The sequence below is a fragment of the Kwoniella newhampshirensis genome, chromosome 6 (genome assembly GCF_039105145.1).
Source record: "Kwoniella newhampshirensis strain CBS 13917 chromosome 6, whole genome shotgun sequence".
In the NCBI taxonomy this organism is placed as follows: domain Eukaryota; kingdom Fungi; phylum Basidiomycota; class Tremellomycetes; order Tremellales; family Cryptococcaceae; genus Kwoniella; species Kwoniella newhampshirensis.
The window spans coordinates 1,275,434-1,293,150 of record NC_089960.1 but is presented as its reverse complement, the minus strand read 5'-3'; the positions used below and the strand labels follow the sequence as shown (position 1 = coordinate 1,293,150).

Sequence of the window (17,717 nt, the reverse complement as noted above, 5' to 3'; positions counted from 1 at the left end):
GATTAGATCACATAGGCCGCCTTATGGCGGAACTGTCCGAGACTAAACACAATGCATGGGTAATACTAAAGTATCTATCTAATGATGTCGTCGGTCGATGACGGACTTTTTGATTTGTTTGATTTGGCATATTACACGAGAGATAGGGAGGGGGATATGATATGCAGTTTAGAGAAGCAAGAAGTAGAAAACAGGTAATCCCGATAAAATAAGTCAAGGGTCAATAAGCTACACTAGCTTAAGCACCCAACACGAGAGTGAGAAGGGCCATTCGGACCTGTATCGGAAACGGGCAACATCAGCAATTGCAGACACGATGGTCGAGAAAGAAAACTCACAAAAAGACCGTATCTCATCTGTCGGAAGTAAGCCGCTCTTCTGGAATCGAAATCGACCTCTGGGTCAATTTCATTCAACCTGGGCAGAGGGTGCATGACAATTGCCGACTCCTTTGCCTTGGCCAAAACATCGTTGTTGATGACGTAGATATCCTTGACCGACTCGTATTCAGCGGGGTTGTCGAATCGCTCTCTCTGAACTCGAGTAGCGTAAAGGACATCGGATTTGGCGATGATCTCGTCGTTGAGAGAGTGAGACTCGGTCCATCGAACGCCAGATCGAGATGCCTCGTTCTTGACGGAGTCGGGCATCGCAAGGGAAGGCGGTGAGACAAAGTTGAGGGTAACGTCGTAGAGCGAGAGAAGCTTCACGAGACTGTGAACAGTTCGACCGTTTTTCAAGTCACCGACTGTGGCAAGCTTTCGGTCAGCATTGACAGATCGATATCTGCAACATTCACAACTCACTCAATGTAACGGTAATACCGTTGACCGAACCTAACTCCTCTCGAATACAGAACACATCTAACAAACTCTGAGTAGGATGCTCTCCGATGCCATCTCCCGCGTTGATGATGGGCACGGGACTGGATTTGGCCGCAGATTTGCTGCTTCCAACCGCAGGGTGTCGTAGGACAATCGCGTCCGAGTAACAGCCGACGGTCCTGATAGTATCCGCAAGAGACTCGCCCTTGACAACAGACGAGGTGGAAGCTGTGACTTGTACGACCTCACCACCACATCTCTTCATCGCAGCTTCGAAGGATGTAGATGTCCTGGTCGAAGGCTCGTAGAACAGAGTGCAGAGGACCCGACCGCGAAGAGTGTCCACTGAACCACTTCGCTCGACCTGGGTTCGCATCTCCGAAGCAAGGTTGAACAAAGCGTGTAGGTCTTCTCGGTCGAACTGCTTGACGGAAAGGATATGTCTTCGAGTAAAGGTGGGGTGGGATTGAAGCGACATGAGAGGTCGCACAGGAGATGTGTCTCGCATCGGCGCGTTCATCGCCAAAGACATGAGCTTTTCGCCGGAAGGAGGGAAGGAGTGCGACTTCTCGATCGTAGGCGATCGGAGAGCGCTGACAGATGGTCGCTTGGCCGAAGAGAAGGAGCTTCGAGATTGTTTGGGTGCTGGACGAGGACCGGAAGCAGACACATCACGACCGAAGGGCATTGAAAAGGCGACTCCGTCGAGGAAGATAGAGTGGCCGTTGACAACTACTCGATGAACAGCACCGGATACAGCCTTGCCTTGAAGAGGAGACCAAGCTTCCTGGCTTTCCCTAGTTTCAAAGACAGACTTTCGATTGACCTCGACCTCCACGTAGGTTTGAGGTTGCTCGGACAGACCGAAGATCGCTCGAGGGTTTTCGCTGAGTCGCTGGGAGACGTCCTCGAGGGTAAGTTTGCCTTGAGCGACCGCGGTGAGGAGTAGAGGGAGAGATTCGGCAACACCTGAGTCTGCGGATGCGGGCTTGCCGAGGGCTGTACCGAGCTCGTAAGGAAGTACACCGACAGAGAAGATGTCGATCGTCGCGAGGTTCTCCCAAAGCGCTTGTTGATCCTCTTGTGTGGGCAGGCACTTAGCCTCAGGATGATCGGCTTGGGAGAAGAACAAGGCGTAGATGGAGACATCACACGTGACAGCCAGTCCCTTCTCCTTCGCAAGGGCGATGAGAAGGATATCATCCCTGGTTGAGACACTCGCAATATGGATAGACCTGCTATTCAAACTCGCGAGCAACAGAATGGAAGCGAGGTCAGTGGCTCTAGCATCTGTCACGATGGGCTTGTCTGAAGGCCAGGAAGCGAAATGCTGGGCGACGCTGCTGACCTTGTTAACAGATCCGAAGAAGTTGTTGAAGGGAATGAACAACGCTTTGGCACCCGCGGCGACGGCATCTTGCAGTCTGGTGGCGTTATCGGCGGTAGCGGCAACAGAAAAGAAGTAGTCGCAGTGTGCTGAACCAGATGCGTTACCCTGAGCTCGCTGGAGCGAGATCTCATCCTCGACCGCAGATGCCACACCTTGAGGAACCATCTGCATAACGGTGAAACCACCTCGGATGGCGGCTTGAGTAGCGAGACCAAAGTCGTTCGAGTTGTTCTCAGCAGCGCCGGGAACGAAAGCTTGAACTGACACCAGACCAGGGAAGGTGAAGGTCTGATGTGAGGTCTGGTAGTCGACAGTGGAGATATCGAAGGTAGGCTTTCGGATGATCGCCTCGATGAACAACTTGGCGTTCTTGACATTGGTGATGAGAGGGACGGCGAAGTCGACAGCCATTCGTCGAGACTTGTAACCCTGGGAGATGTAGCTCGCGGGTCTTCGGTATCGGTTCTTTGAAGGCAAGTTGATGTACAAGTCGATCAGGTTGTTGGCCAAGTGTTGAGTAAGAGAGAACTCTGCTTTGCTGGGGTTGAGATCGTTCTCTGAGCCCAATGCCTCGAGGTATTTCACAGGAATTCCATGTTCCTGGATGAAGTCAGCAGTACCAGCAGTGGCGAAGAGGTTGTAGCCCATTCGATGAAGCTTGTGAACCGATGGGAGCATTTCCAGCTTCTCCTTGAATGAACCGATTGAGAGCAGGATGTTCTTCTTGGGCGGGCAGATACCAGTGGAAATGAGAGCCTTGAGGTAGGCATCGTACTTGTCTTTGCCGAAACAAGCGACTTCACCAGTAGAGGCCATCTCTACACCGAGGATAGGGTCCGCACCAGACAATCGACTGAAGGAGAATTGAGGGACCTTCACACCAACATAGTTCGGAGGCATCTTGATATCAGGGTAGGGCGTGACGTTGAAACCAAGCATGACCTTGGTAGCGATCTCGATCGCGTCGATACCGGTAACCTTGGACACGAAGGGGAATGATCGAGCAGCTCGGAGATTGCACTCGATAACCTTGATCTCGTTGTTCTTTGCGATGAACTGGATATTGTAAGGTCCCGTGACGTTAAGAGCTGCACCGATCTTTTGAGTCGCAAGTTCGATCTTTCGGATCGTCTCGGGGTCGAGATCCTGTGGAGGAAGGATGAGAGTCGCGTCACCAGAGTGCACACCGGCATTCTCAACGTGCTCAGAGATGTAGTGCATGACCATCTTTCCGTCTCGTGCGATAGCGTCCATTTCGATCTCCTTCGCCTCCTCGATGTACTTGGAGATGACAACGGGGTGGTCTCGAGAGACATCGGCGGCTTGACCGAGGTAAGAGTTGAGGTCATCTTGGGAGTAAACGACGTTCATGGCAGCACCAGACAACACGTACGACGGTCGAACGAGCACAGGATAGCCGACCTTGTCACAGAAGGACTTCGCCTCGGTGAAACTGGTCAACTCCTTCCACAAGGGTTGGTCGACACCAATTTTGTCCAACATACGGGAGAACTTGTATCGGTTTTCAGCAGTGTCAATCATCTCGGGAGAGGTTCCGTAGATCTTGACATTCTGTCGATGCAGGTTGAGCGCGATGTTGTTAGGGGTTTGACCTCCCATAGAAAGCACAAGACCGCTCGATCGCTCGATGTCGTAGATATCGAGCACGGTTTCAAGACTGATGTTCTCAAAGTAGAGCTTGTCCGCCTCGTCGTAATCGGTAGATACGGTTTCAGGGTTATAATTGATCATGACAGTCTTCATGCCGTTCTCACGAAGCGTCCTAATGGCTCGAACCGCACACCAGTCGAATTCGACGGAGGACCCAATTCGGTATACACCGGAACCGAGAACCATCACACCGTTGTCCTCGAAGGTCACATCGTGCTCGCTAGCGTTGTACGTAGTGTACAAGTAGTTGGTGAAACAAGGGAACTCGGCAGCAACAGTGTCGATTTGCTTGACGAAAGGAGTGATTCCGGCCTCGACACGGAGACGTCGAACCGCCAACTCGTTGGAATTGAGTGTTTTGGCGATCTGTCGGTCGGAGAAACCAAGCTGCTTGGAGTTACGGATGAGCTGGATGGGCACAGTTGAGGCATTGTATTGTCTGAGAGGACATTAGCAAGGGCGGGTAGCTTTCAAATTTTCTACACTTACGAGAGCACGTTCTCGGTCTTGGACAACCTCTCCAATCTGGTCAAGAACCACTTGTCGATGTTAGACATTTGATTGATTTTGTCGACGGAGTAACCCCTCTTGAGAGCCGTAGCAATAGCGAACAATCGCTTGTCAGTAGGATTGGCGATCTCGTAGTCGATGTCCTCAACGAAGGTGTGTTCACCGAAGCCAGGGAATTGGTCGTCGATACACCTGATAGCCTTCTGGATGGTCTCTTCGAAGGTTCGTCCGATAGCCATGACCTCTCCGACACTCTTCATAGAACTGCTCAACGCCGTGCTGACTCGGCTGAACTTTTTCAAGTCCCACCGAGGAATCTTGACAACACAGTAATCCAAACTGGGCTCGAAACAAGCGCTGGTCAGCTTAGTAACCGAATTCTTGATCTCATTGAGAGGAATGTTGAGACCAAGCTTGGCAGCGATGAAGGCAAGAGGATATCCTGTAGCCTTGGAAGCCAGGGCCGACGAACGCGAAAGACGAGCGTTGACTTCGATGATGCAGTACTCCTTGGAATATGGGTTGAGAGCATACTGGATGTTGCATTCTCCGATGACACCCAGATGCCGAATAACATTGACGGCTGTGGTTCGAAGCATGTTGTAGTCGGCATCCGACAGGGTTTGGGAAGGAGCAACGACGATCGAGTCTCCGGTGTGGATACCGAGGGGGTCAAAGTTCTGCAGTACGTTAGTAGTATTCACGAGAGAGGTCTGCGACTCACCTCCATGTTACAGACGGTGATACAGTTGTTTCTGCAATCTCGGACAACCTCGTATTCAACCTCCTTCCATCCCTTCATACTCTTCTCGACCAGCACTTGAGGACTGGTGGCGAACGCTTTGCCACAGAGCTCAGACAGCTCGGCCTCGTTTGAAGCGAAACCAGAACCAAGACCACCAAGGGCGAATGCAGCACGAACGATGACCGGGTATCCGATCTTCTTCGCAGCGGCAAGTGCCTCATCGAGGTTGACAGCCGAAGCTGATTCGGCACACTTCTCGCCAATCTCCTCCATGGAACGGGCGAACAATTCTCGGTCCTCAGTGGTAATGATGGTCTCGATGGGTGTACCAAGAACCTTGACACCGAGCTTCTCGAACTCGTCCTTGAGCTTGATACCGACGCTCAGAGCGGTTTGACCTCCGAAAGTACAGTAGATACCGTCGGGCTTCTCATGCTTGATGATCTTGCGAACGAACTCGGGAGTGACGGGCAAGAAATAAACCTTGTCGGCGAGACCTTTGGAAGTCTGAATGGTAGCGATGTTAGGGTTCACGAGGATAGTGTAAATGCCTTCCTCTTTCAGGGCCTTGATGGCTTGAGAACCAGAGTAATCGAACTCTCCCGCTTGACCGATGGAGAGACCACCCGAACCGAGCACGAGGACCTTCTTGACCTGCTCTCGAGGTCGGAGAGCGATGTTGGCAGCGAGCTCGCCACCGGGCATGTCGATGGGAACGAGTCGGCCTTCCCTTGCGCATTCAACCATGCTTTGGATGAAGACGTCGAAGAGGAATTCGGTGTCTCGAGGACCGGGAGCAGACTCCGGGTGGAATTGCACCGAGAAAAAAGGCTTGCCGTTTTTGCCCATCCAGATACCTTCGTTGGAATTATCGTTGGCGTTGGTGAAAAGGGGCTCCCATCCGTTCTTGAGGGTGGTCACATCAACCTCGTAACCGTGGTTTTGGGAAGTGATGTAACATCGGCCAGAAGTTGCGCAGGTACAAGGCAAGTTCATACCTCGGTTACCGTACTTCATCTTTCGAGTAGAAGCACCGGAAGCAAGAGCAAGCAATTGGTGACCGAGACAAATACCGAAAACGGGTACTTTTGTGGTCTCCAGTGCCCGAGAGAGATTGGCAATGGTCTCTTTGACCATGGAGGGGTCACCAGGACCATTGGAGACAAAGAGACCGTCGTATGGCTCACTCTCGGTGTTGAAATCGTAATCCTAAGTCGTATCAGCAGATGGGCAGTAAGTCCAGACCAAGCTTACTCACCCAAGGAACAACCTTGACCTCCACACCTCGCTCTCGGAAACACCTGATCTGATTCCATTTCATACCTACATCGACGGCAATGACTCTCATCTGTCTGCCGGTGTGCGGGTGGCTCTTCTTAGCCGATCCTGTACCAGCAGTGTAGACGGTCGGTTGTTTGGTGGAGACCTTTGCCACAAGATTCTGTCCGTTGGGGTCGAAGTAAGGAACAGTCTCGTAGTCTTCCCTCCAGTTGAGCGCGACGTTGTCGTTGGAAGAAGAGCGGGCCATGGACGAGGCTGAGAGACCGTTGAGAAGTCGAGAAACTCCGCCGAGAACGCCTGGTTGGGCATCTCGACCACGCTCACCATCGACGGGACCAGTCTGCTTGTTGAGTACTCGACCAAGAAGAACACCTCCTTCTCGAAGTCGCTTGGTCAGCATTCTGGTGTCAACACCCCAGATAGCAGGAATACCCTGTTCCTTGAGCCATTGACCAAGGCTGGAGTTTGCGAGATGATGAGAAAAGCTTGGGTGGTAGTTGGCAACGACCAGCGCAGCGATATGGATGTGGGACGATTCGAACTCGAGAGGAAGCGAGTCGAGGAGGTGGGTGGGGGGAGGAACATTGTGAGCATCCTCAGAGGTTGGGATCTCGCTGGTGGAGACTGCAGGTCTCTCGGGAACACCGTAGTTTCCAATCAAGGGGTAGGTGAGGATGAGAATCTGCGAGGAGTAGGAAGGGTCGGTGAGGGACTCGGGGTATCCGACCATACCTATCAAAAATGAGCATCTGGCACCCCTTTCTTCGAGGTGTCAGCTTACCGGTCTGGAAAACACACTCTCCCGCGACACTCTTCTTTGCACCGAAGGAGTGACCAGCGAGGGCCAGACCGTCTGCGAGCTCGAGGACGGCATCGGGCTCGCCCATGGTCTCGTCCCAAGTGGGCTCTGTGGGCATACCTTGGTAGTCAATGCCCTTGAGGGTAGCTGGAGGGTAGAGACTGCCCAGAGGCTTGGGTCCAGGTGCTACGTAAGAAGAAGCTCGAGCTGGTACCGGTCGTCCCTTGGCTGAGGGAGACGAATTCACAACAGGTGAGGCAGGAGGAGTGACATCGATGTTGATGGCACTATGGATAGTAGGGGCGAGAGAAGCGGCCTGTTGAGAAGGGGGGATGTCGCTCGAGGGCACAGCACCCTCGAAAGCGGGTTGAGTGGAGACCATCACGAAAGGAAAATTTTCGTGAGGTAGAGGGGTTTAGAGGATTTTACTGCTGGTGCTGTTCGGGCTCCTTTTCAAAGTGGTTTGCCAAGGTTTCTGAACAAGCACTGGCTGGCTTTTTGGGAGCAGCAAGGTTATGTTTATCGCATCACAGAAGAGAAGGAGAGAGGAGAGAGAGAGGAGAGAAGAAGGAGAAGAAGGAGGAAAAGAGAGAAGAGAGGAAGAGAGATAGGTTGTACAGAGCAGAGAGCGAGGAAGTCACCGTAGCACGGAGACACACACAGAGCGATTGCTTCGCAACTTTTGGAAAAAAATATTCTTTGTCGCGTCAAATAATTCAATTTATCCCAAAATAGTAAAGTTGGTTTGACGGGACGTAACGGCTTATGGGTCTAGGCTGAATCAAATAGAATCGGCTTTTACCACGTGGATATCCTATGACGAGATGATAAAGTTGCGATCGACAAGGACAGAGTCCATATGACATCCGATCGAGTGAGTGATATACAAGAAAGATATCAAGTTCAGGCTTCGTTCTTGTCGTACCTATCTTCGCCTCACGTTACATCAATGACGACCAGCACCATGATCGAGCGAATCGACGGCCAGCAGCAAGAGCTGGCAATTGACTGTCAGGCTTTAACCTATTCTTGGGTCGTCGGCACCGATCCAGTTTTGACCGATGTCGACTTGCAATTGACGAAAGGCGATCGTTGTCTACTTCTGGGTGCCAACGGCGGTGAGTAGATTCGGTCCCGCCTGTGCTTTGGGGATCAACACAATCGCTCAGTATGACTGACACCAATGGAACCTAGCTGGAAAATCGACCTTGCTGAGGATTTTAGCCGGAAAGAAATTGACCCAGACGAGGTGCTGCAAGATATTAGGCCAAGATGTGTTCATGAAACCACCTGGCGTGAGTGTTCAATCACCCGTGTCGCTACTGCCTCGGGTAGATTTGCGATTCCAATCCTCTAGCTCACACTTGAACTCGATCACAGGGCGTCGTCTACCTTGGCACAGAATGGTCGACCAACCCCGTTGTTCGATCTGACATTGTCGTATCTCACTTTTTGGATTCAGTCGGAGGGTATAGACACAAGGAGAGAAGAGATAGACTGTTGCACATTCTTGACGTGGACTTGGATTGGTGAGATCTTCTTGTCTGACCATGATATAGTATATGAAATATACTGATCACCGGTCCGGTCAGGCGTATGCATCAGGTAAACCTGCTTCGTAATCCTGTCCTCACAATGTGAGATCAAGCTGACAAGGTTGCAGATCTCGGATGGAGAGAGAAGACGAGTGCAACTGTGTATGGGTCTTATGACAGAGTGGGACGTCTTGCTCCTTGATGAGGTGGGTGCACTGCCAAGGCTCGAGACGGTAGAGAATAGCTGATGCCGTGTCAAAGGTGACCGTCGATCTTGACGTGCTTGTCCGGGCGGACTTGATTGAGTTCCTTGTATCGGAGTCTGAACTGCGAGGAGCTACCATCGTTTGTGAGTGGCCTGCGAGCTATTATCTTAGCCTCTAGTTATCAGCACCACGCGTTGGTTCCAAATGGAGCTGGTCGTTTCTCAGTGCATATCGCTGTGATCACTGACATGACTCCCCTAGATGCCACGCACATCTTCGATGGGCTTCAGACTTTCCCCACCAAAATCTGTCACATGCAGCTGGGCGGTACTCCTCGAGGAATGGTCGCTTGGCCTCCTGCTGGAAATCCCTCGGACAAGCTGGATCTGTTTAGCTTGGCTCTAGGCTGGTTGCGAGAGGATAAGGTGTTGAGAAAGCAGAAGGAGGAAAGCAAAGGTCGTGTCAGAGGACCCAAGACTGATGTGAGTAACCAATCTCGGTTAGTGGCTTAATCGCTGATTTCGTGCAGACCAAAGATAGAGTAACATTCTACCAGAAATACGATTATGCGCATTAGTAAAGCACCACTGTAGACTCAACATCGTCCCGGGATTAGACCGGAAGATCAAGAACACATATCATGGAACGACACATTCATCATCTTGTATGCATTCAACATTGCACGTATGGCTTGAGCTTCGTAACTGCTGAGGAATGGAGGCTTGGCGTTCTCAATAATGATTCGGTCAACCATCATCCTTGCTCCGTATTGTTGTTTCAGTGAAACGCATTTGCATTCCCCTTGAAGTATCTAAGACGATTCCCCTGATTAGATATGTCCTGCTTAGGAACAACGGGAAGAGGTATAGGGCGTTGACGTCAGAAGCAAGGTTCAATAAGGACGCCAGGCTCATGTAGTCTACGCATGGCGGCCACCCCGAAACGTGGTGGATCAATTTCGTCTGTTCCTAAACGTTTCCGACCTCACTTCCTTGTTTCCTCTTGTGCAGACTACATACGCCTCGTCATCACAGCTGGAACCTGGAAAAACAAGCAGTCTACGGCTCGGACTTGGGATTTCCGGAATCTCAGGGATCTTTTCCGGGATATAAGGGAATAAAATCTCGATTGATATCGTGCATGTATTGTGAGAGGAGCGGAGGGGGGGGGGGAGGGGAACACCGTTTCCCCTACCGCCCGTCGGTGGTCACCAAACATGAAACGTGTATCTCCCAATGGCACGGCCGCTGATACCAGCATCTCATAATGTGACCAGTACATGCATCTCTTGGTAAGCGGAAACGCATGCCTCGAAGGAAACCAAACAAACAAATGGCTGAGCAGTGCTCTGATTCTATCTCGGGAGATCTAAGGCGGTCCGTATAGGGATGTGTTACGACATCCTCCCGTTTTGCGTGATCCTTCTGGTGCATCGGTATATCTTTGAACAGGTGAGAGAGCGTGGTACTGTACACGAGCGCAGCGCAAGGAAAACACCTGTTCAGGGGACCCATAAGCTACCCGACGACGTCATCCGGCTTCCGTAGGAAGAAGAAGTGAGGTAATTCAGGCACTGATCGTCCCCCCCTAGATTTTTCTCACTCTCGCTGGTGGTAGTGTCCTCCTTCTTTTGGGAGATTTCTCGTTAAGGATAATTCCATAATCAGTCGATATTCTTTGTCAGAGACGAAAAGATGTGAGAAAGGAAAAACAAAGCGCTGGAATCCATATGGATAGCAGTCTGGGGTCGTCGATTCATACTCATATCTGACAACTGGATTGGTACCCATAGCAGAGCGAGCTGTGTCTGTGCAGAGCTCGTTACCGTGCCACACCGCCTTCGAGCCTCGATCACGCAGCGAGAACAAAGACCCCGAGCCTGCAGAAGTCGAAGCGGAACTTCGCATTCATTCCTTTCTTCAACACTATAATCAGTCACCTACCTTTCACGCTATATGCTTTCCACGCAAAAGCGTATCATTAGGTAGTGCATCAATCACCCTAAAACTAAATCTAGAACACAAGCATCGACAACGCGGAAGTGAGTGACCACGACGGACACATCATCACACCGCCTCGTCCATCCGCATCCAGAATCGTATCGTCCCGCATCCGCCAAGCCACGGCAACTGCACCTCGATCTTTGATAATTCACAAAATATAACAGCAACATCACTAGAGAGTTTTCCGCTCGTAACACATCACGCTCTTTATAAGGACTATCCGAACGATCATTCCCCCCCCCCTCTCCTGGTACCGCCTTATTCAAATATCACCCTGACCAGTCCGAGTAAAGTCTACCAACCTGAAAGGATACAGTCCAGCACAGCTGGAACGTGAAGGTGAAAGCAAAGAGCGAAAGTCCAAGTGTGAGTCATAGGCCGGTTCGTCAACGTCTGTCACCAAACCATTTGCTCTGTCTTTTGCCGAAACCTCTTAGCCACTTCCAATGTTCACCAGACAACCTGCCTTTTCTCTTTCCTCCAAATATTTTCCATACCTACCAAGATTGTCTCGGTGTGACGTTTCAGTGTCTCGACCAGACAAGTTGAATCTCTTTGCCCCTGTGGCACTAGCGATGAGCCCGTCGTCCAGGGTAATAAGAGGTGTCAGATTCAGATTACATGATGAAGGGAGGCTAATCGGTCAACACTTCCAACCCTATCGTTTGCAGGTTTAGGTCTGACAACGATCCCGTTCACCGGTTTTTTCTGCAAGTCGTATCGTTCGATCCTCGCATCGTGTCTCCTGCCCGATCGACCTTTTGATCAACCTTGATCAACCCTTCGATCCTTTATCCTCCCCAATCCCAATCTTCCTCCAGTTACAGCTCTCGGTACAAAGGATCAAGCGGACAAATCGCGGAATGAGAACATAGCAACTTTGTGGAAGAAAGGATACTGTCCGCTACCGGGATTCAAGAGAGACTTGGTGAGTTCTCCCTTCAATCATATCTATGAAGCGAAGGAGAGGAAGAAGATCATGTCCCCCAACATGACCCACTCAGAACACCTCTACTTCATCCTTTATCGTCAGCCTTTCTGTACCATCCTTTCCCTTTCATCATCTCCTTTATCACGCCATTTCATCCCGCTTTGTGCCCCTCTTGCCCCGTTTCTCCTCTCCGCGCTGGCAAGCTGCGACAGCACACAACTCTTTTCCTTGCCGAACGCCGAGGTGATTGCGCAGAACGCTAACAGCCAGTTCGTTTTATAGTGCATCTCACGACTCTATCCTCCTATACTCCCACAACGATTCCCTGTGTACAAGCATCTCCCAGTACTTCGAAAAAAAACCGTCCAGCGTTCTTCTAACACGCAAAATCATCCTCGCACTGACAAGGGTGAGCTTTGTGCTTTGCGTCTTGGTCGACAAGCTGCTGACCTCTTCGAAACAGACGCCAATATGTCGGCCGACGCGGAAGCTCTCATCACCATTCCCACGTTCTCCCGCCGCACCTCTCTCTATGTGCCAGACGTTCCTCGAACCGTGCCTATCCTCGACTCCACTTCGTATTCACCGTTCCCAACGTTCCCGGGCTCCAGCAAATCTAGAGATCCTTATGGGCTCAATGCGTACCTCCTTCATCCTGGAGATTCACTCTGGTCCTACGTCGATCCCGTCCCTGAGGCTACCGATTCCTCCTCGACCCTAGGGGGATCTGACAGTGAGGAGGAGTCAACCCTTTCCGGTTTGAAAAAAGTACGCAAGCAACGTTCTCTCAGCGTCCTTCGTCGACCTTCGCCACTGTCACAACCGCCCGTCAGCGGTCCTGCCAGCGAAATTGAAGATGAGGTACCGTTGGAAGTCAGAGAAAGACAAAGAAGTAACAGTGTCGGATCTGGTCCACGACTTTCACTGGAGGAGGAGAAGGACGTTATCGCCGCTTTTAGAGCCGAGATCTCGAAACCGCCCAAAACTCCCAAGTCTGCGAAGAAGAGTTTGCGAAAGGTTTTTACCGTAGGACGCAAGAACACTTTCAAGACAAACGATACTGCACCTCCTATGCCTACCTTCCAGCCTACTCTCCTCGCCCCACCTACGATAATCCCACCTGACGAAGACCTGAACCCGACCACGCCCATGTCGTCAAGATCCAATTCCAACTACAGCACGCTCAGTTCTGCGAGCTCTACGAGCAGTAGCGAGGGAGTGAAGACACCTAGTGAAGGAATCCCTATCGAGGTTGCCATCACAGGTTCAAAGCTTGCAAATGCTCTGCAAGAAGCTGGGGAAAAGAGGAACAAGGGTAAAATTTGGCGAGGATGGCTTGGGGGAAAGAAGGTCACCAAAACGGCAAACAGCCACGAATCGATCACCCCTACCTCAGGCAGTTCGACGTCATCTACTCCCAGCTCGAGCAGTCCCGATTTGCTTTCCGGCCCTTTATATCAGGACAAACTCACTCCTTCCCCTTCTATCGTCACCCCTCCCGTACGAGCTACACCTCTCTTACCGTCCCCCGCTCAAATATCCCCTCAGCATACTTGGGCTTCCGAACAGCTTCGTCGAGTGTCCATCAGGAAGATGACACAGCTTCGAAGTCCATCTCCTCACCCTCTAGCGTTGTCTCTCTCACGACAGCACAGTCGACTCCCAGACGAAGTAGCCTTTTCCATCAGATCCGGTCAACGAGTATTCCCGAAAAGCGTAAACGCTTACCAAGGTGCCGATAGCGATCTGACGCCGGCGGAAGGCGGTTTATGGCTTAACATCGCTGTCAGGACTGTCATGGTAAAGCTCGACCAGGGCAAACAGCCAGATGGGATCCTGAAGCAGAGGATGATGCGCAAACGAAGCATTGTACCACGACCACGAGGGGTGTCTGACTTCATCAATCGACCTCTGTTCGAGGAGCGAAATATCGTCTTATACCCCAATGATACTTTCTCACCCATAAGTATGGCTCGGCCAGGCTATGGAGTGTGGGACTTGGACTTTTCCACGTACATCGTGGCGCTTGCTTCCAACGACGAACCATCAACTGCGTGGCCTGGTATTCGAACTTCCATAGAAGAATCTGCCGATGGCTTCGGGGACGTCACCAAAGCAATCCAGGAGGACAAGGCGGGCGCGGATATCGTGGAGACGCTGGCTAGTCCTGGTCTTGTGGAAGGTCTTGAGGCAGCTATGAGGTCGCTCACTGCGAATGCCCCCGTCAAGGAGGCCTCTCCTGTGAGATCGCCTTCAGTTTCACCTCTGCCTTCACCCAAGAAGGAGAGACCGATCTCATCATTCCGTAACGGCACGCGTCTGGAGAGCACTAGCGACAGCTCCGAGGCAGACGAGTCTTCCAACGAAAGTGACGACGAGCCCCTAGCTCGCATCGCTAGAAAGCGTTCTCTCAACTTCCAACCCCGAACGATACAATCCAGTCCCACTTTGTCTGAGCACTTCCGCGTCCGATCAAGATCTCAACCTAATCGGAAGGTCCGACTCTCTTCACAAGAAGCTGAAGCAAGATGGGGAGACTTACGACAGCAGAATGCGATGGAAGAGGTCGCGCGAGCAAGAGCGAGGCGTGAGCAGAATCGATTGGGAGAGATGGAGAAACGAGCTATAGGCGAGCAGATCCGAGCGAAGGAGACTGCGAGGAGATCTAGTCTTCTGGAAACCACTGTAGTCCCCAGTCCAAACAAACATCGAAGAGCGTCCTCCGGCGGAAATTACATGCTGAGCAGCAGACCTGAGTCGGTTCGACCGCCCAGCGTTCATGTCTCGCATCCGTCACCCCGACACATGGCATCTCGCGACGCGCACCAAAGACGAACATCGACCTACGCTGTAGATCTACCACAACGTCTATCGCCAGGACGCCCTGATGCATTGAGAACGAAGACTGACCCCGAGCCCAGAGGAAGATACCGTTCTTTCTATGAGCAGAGGGCGGCATCGACCAGTGCTCCGAGTATCCATCACTCCCATGCTCAACACAATGCACACCAGCAATTCGTCTATCACCAACATATCGTCCCCCATCCCCATCCAGTGATGCCGATGCCCATGTACGCTCATCCCGCTTATGTACAAGCGCAAGCCAGTCGGTCGTCTATGGTGTTTGGGGTGTTGCCTCAACCTCAAGTCCTCTATCAGTCGCTCGGAGGCTCTAGGAAAGCGTCGCGGATGGCTTAGGCGTTGTGCACCCGAATACGAAACGATAAGGTTTAACCGCCAAAAACCCAACTCCTGTCCTCTGTAGCATATAACAAGGTCTCTTTGCCGCTTGTAATTGTTTCTCATCTATAATCTCATGGACACTCAACGGACTTTTCTCAAATCGCATTTCAACGTAGATAGATACATCCATACATTTGATCGCTCCGGTCGACTTCCATTCAATACACCATATAGGTTCTCCATCATACACGTCGGTCTCTTAGTTAGTTCAAGTACTCTGTTGGATATCATCCATAGATATCACGTCCATGTCATGCATACAAGATGACCATGGCTCTTAGCATGGGGTGAGTAGTTGTGATGAAGTGAAGAAAAGCGCGTTCGCGTTTCGAGTTTCGAACCACGTGGAATTTGAGGGGATGGTACGAGATTTGGGAAAGAAGTTGGACGAGATTGGATGGGGTTGGGTTTGATTGTTTTTGTTTTTGTTTTTGTATCTGTGTCTTACGATTGCCATTCAACTGCTCAACCTGGAAGACCAAGACATACCAAAATGACCACTACGACGACCGACCCCACTTCCTCCTCTCTCAATCCCGAGATTGACGGCCATTCGTACAAACGACAAAAGCTCGACGCCGACCTCACACCTGCTGACAGTAAAGCTGTGAGGAGAGCCAAGTTTGAGAAAGTGTTTGATCAGATTGCGGAGGAGTTGTTGGGGTATGTGAAAGGGGAGGGTATGCCGAAAGATGCGGTGGAGTGGTATGAAAAGGTGGGTGAGGTTCTGAAGTGATTGGGCTGGGTGGGTCCAGGATGAAGAAAGGGTTTGATGGAAATGGTTTGAGAGAAATAGTTGGCAGTGTCTGTGAGGAGGTAGTTGGTGGTCGTGAAAGAGGAATGACTTCTCTTCTCCTCTGAGCTCGGGAGAGGATTCGGCACCGGCACTGGCACCAGTCCTGATGATTGTGGGATTTGAAGATCTCAAACGCAGCAGCAGACCACGTAGAATGGCCGAAGTCGCTGACTACATCCCCCCAAAATAGGTTCTCTACCACAACACCCCTGGAGGTGAGCTCGACATGTCCGTCTTGCCCCCCACTTCAAGCTGATTTCTCTTTACTCGCGACTTAGGCAAGCTGAACAGAGGAATGTCGGTCGTCGACACCGTTGAGATCTTGAAGGGCAGACCTCTCGACGAAGAGGAGTACACCAAAGCTGCTATCCTCGGATGGTGTGTTGAGCTCGTGAGTGTACTTTCTCCCTGCTCAATCTCCAGTGCCAGGTCGTCAAATCTTCCCATCTTGATGCTGTTACGGACCCCATGCTGATCGGTATGTGCTTGGTGATAACAGCTCCAAGCGTATTTCCTCGTTGCGGACGATATCATGGATCAAAGTGTCACTCGTCGAGGACAACCCTGTTGGTACAAGATGGTCAGTGGACTTGGTCACTTTTATCTGATTGTCCTTTCTAAAATCAACCTCTCGAGCGAACAGCTGACAAACCATGGCCATTCTCGTCCTTAGCCCAACGTCGGAAACATCGCAATCAACGATGCTTTCATGCTTGAAGCTGCTATCTACCATCTCCTCAAAAATCACTTTAGGAGCGAGAAATACTATGTCGATCTGCTCGAGCTCTTCCTCGAGGCGAGTTTGAATGCAAAACACTGTCGCACTCGGGTGGTGAGCTGATCATCGGTAACGCCTGCAGACTACATTCCAAACGGAGTTGGGTCAATTGGTCGATCTTATCACTGCTCCTGAGGATCATGTGGATTTGAACAAGTTTTCACTTGAAAAGTGAGTTTATATACACTGGGTGTATGACGGGTGATCAGTGCTGATCGGTCTGTCTCCTTTCTATCCCTCAGACACCACCTCATCGTTGTCTACAAGACCGCTTTCTACTCTTTCTACCTCCCGGTCGCTCTTGCCATGCGTGTGGTGAGTCGAAGACTGCTCTCCTGATGCCAAATGATTTGCGATGCTGCTCCTGATCTGACCAAAAAAACGTATCTAGCAAGGTATCGAGGACAAGGAAGCATATGATCTCGCCTTGTCCATCTTGATCCCCCTCGGAGAGTACTTCCAAGTCCAGGACGATTACCTCGACTGTTATGGCAAGCCTGAGCACATCGGCAAGATCGGAACGGATATCTTGGTGCGTCGTCCTCTGTCGTTCAATCGCGTGACGAAGGGAGCGACTGACCGGGGGTGGTTGCTCGGTAGGACAATAAATGTTCTTGGAACGTGAACACCGCTCTCAAATATGCTACTCCCGAACAACGTAAAATCCTCGATGTGAGTGCGGGCGTTGAGGCGGACTCGCTCCGACCGTATAGCTGGCCGGCCAATCTGTATCATTGATCACTCTTCGCTGCAACGCAGGACAATTACGGTCAAAAGGATTCTATTGCCGAATCCCGAGTCAAAGACATCTTCTCCGCTGCACCCATCTCTATCCCTGAACGATTCGACGCGTACGAGAAGGAGAGCTATGACAAGATCAACGGGTTGATCGAGTCGGTCGACGAGGATAAGACAGGGCTGAAAAAGGAGGTGTTTAGGAGTTTCTTGGCTAAAGTCTATAAGAGGTCCAAGTAGATTTATCTTGTTGAGTCGCGCGTTAGCATA

The 17,717-nt window shown here is 51.2% G+C and overlaps 4 protein-coding genes across 4 annotated transcripts; 3 read left to right on the top strand and 1 right to left on the bottom strand.

Moving 5' to 3' along the window:
- Nucleotides 1-238: 238 nt before the first annotated feature.
- Nucleotides 239-7,602, bottom strand: IAR55_003635 (carbamoyl-phosphate synthase, large subunit; the record flags this gene model as incomplete). Its single annotated transcript, XM_066946742.1, has 7 exons — nt 239-277; nt 339-748; nt 807-4,324; nt 4,375-5,075; nt 5,120-6,349; nt 6,399-7,153; nt 7,203-7,602. The coding sequence occupies 7 exons, from the start codon at nt 7,600-7,602 to the stop codon at nt 239-241; spliced, it is 7,053 nt and encodes a 2,350-aa protein (XP_066803134.1).
- Nucleotides 7,603-8,169: 567 nt separating this feature from the next.
- IAR55_003634 (uncharacterized protein) lies at nt 8,170-9,538 on the top strand (the record flags this gene model as incomplete). Its single annotated transcript, XM_066946741.1, has 8 exons — nt 8,170-8,338; nt 8,415-8,515; nt 8,601-8,749; nt 8,813-8,825; nt 8,884-8,961; nt 9,017-9,104; nt 9,223-9,443; nt 9,491-9,538. 8 exons carry the CDS (start codon nt 8,170-8,172, stop codon nt 9,536-9,538), a joined length of 867 nt encoding a protein of 288 aa, XP_066803133.1.
- Nucleotides 9,539-12,366: 2,828 nt separating this feature from the next.
- On the top strand, nt 12,367-15,093 carry IAR55_003633 (uncharacterized protein; the record flags this gene model as incomplete). Its single annotated transcript, XM_066946740.1, has 1 exon — nt 12,367-15,093. The coding sequence occupies one exon, from the start codon at nt 12,367-12,369 to the stop codon at nt 15,091-15,093; it is 2,727 nt and encodes a 908-aa protein (XP_066803132.1).
- A 538-nt stretch (nt 15,094-15,631) lies between these two features.
- IAR55_003632 (uncharacterized protein) lies at nt 15,632-17,687 on the top strand (the record flags this gene model as incomplete). Its single annotated transcript, XM_066946739.1, has 10 exons — nt 15,632-15,853; nt 16,125-16,149; nt 16,213-16,325; nt 16,434-16,514; nt 16,608-16,730; nt 16,795-16,883; nt 16,955-17,027; nt 17,104-17,244; nt 17,313-17,384; nt 17,472-17,687. The coding sequence occupies 10 exons, from the start codon at nt 15,632-15,634 to the stop codon at nt 17,685-17,687; spliced, it is 1,155 nt and encodes a 384-aa protein (XP_066803131.1).
- Between the last annotated feature and the right edge of the window lie 30 nt (nt 17,688-17,717).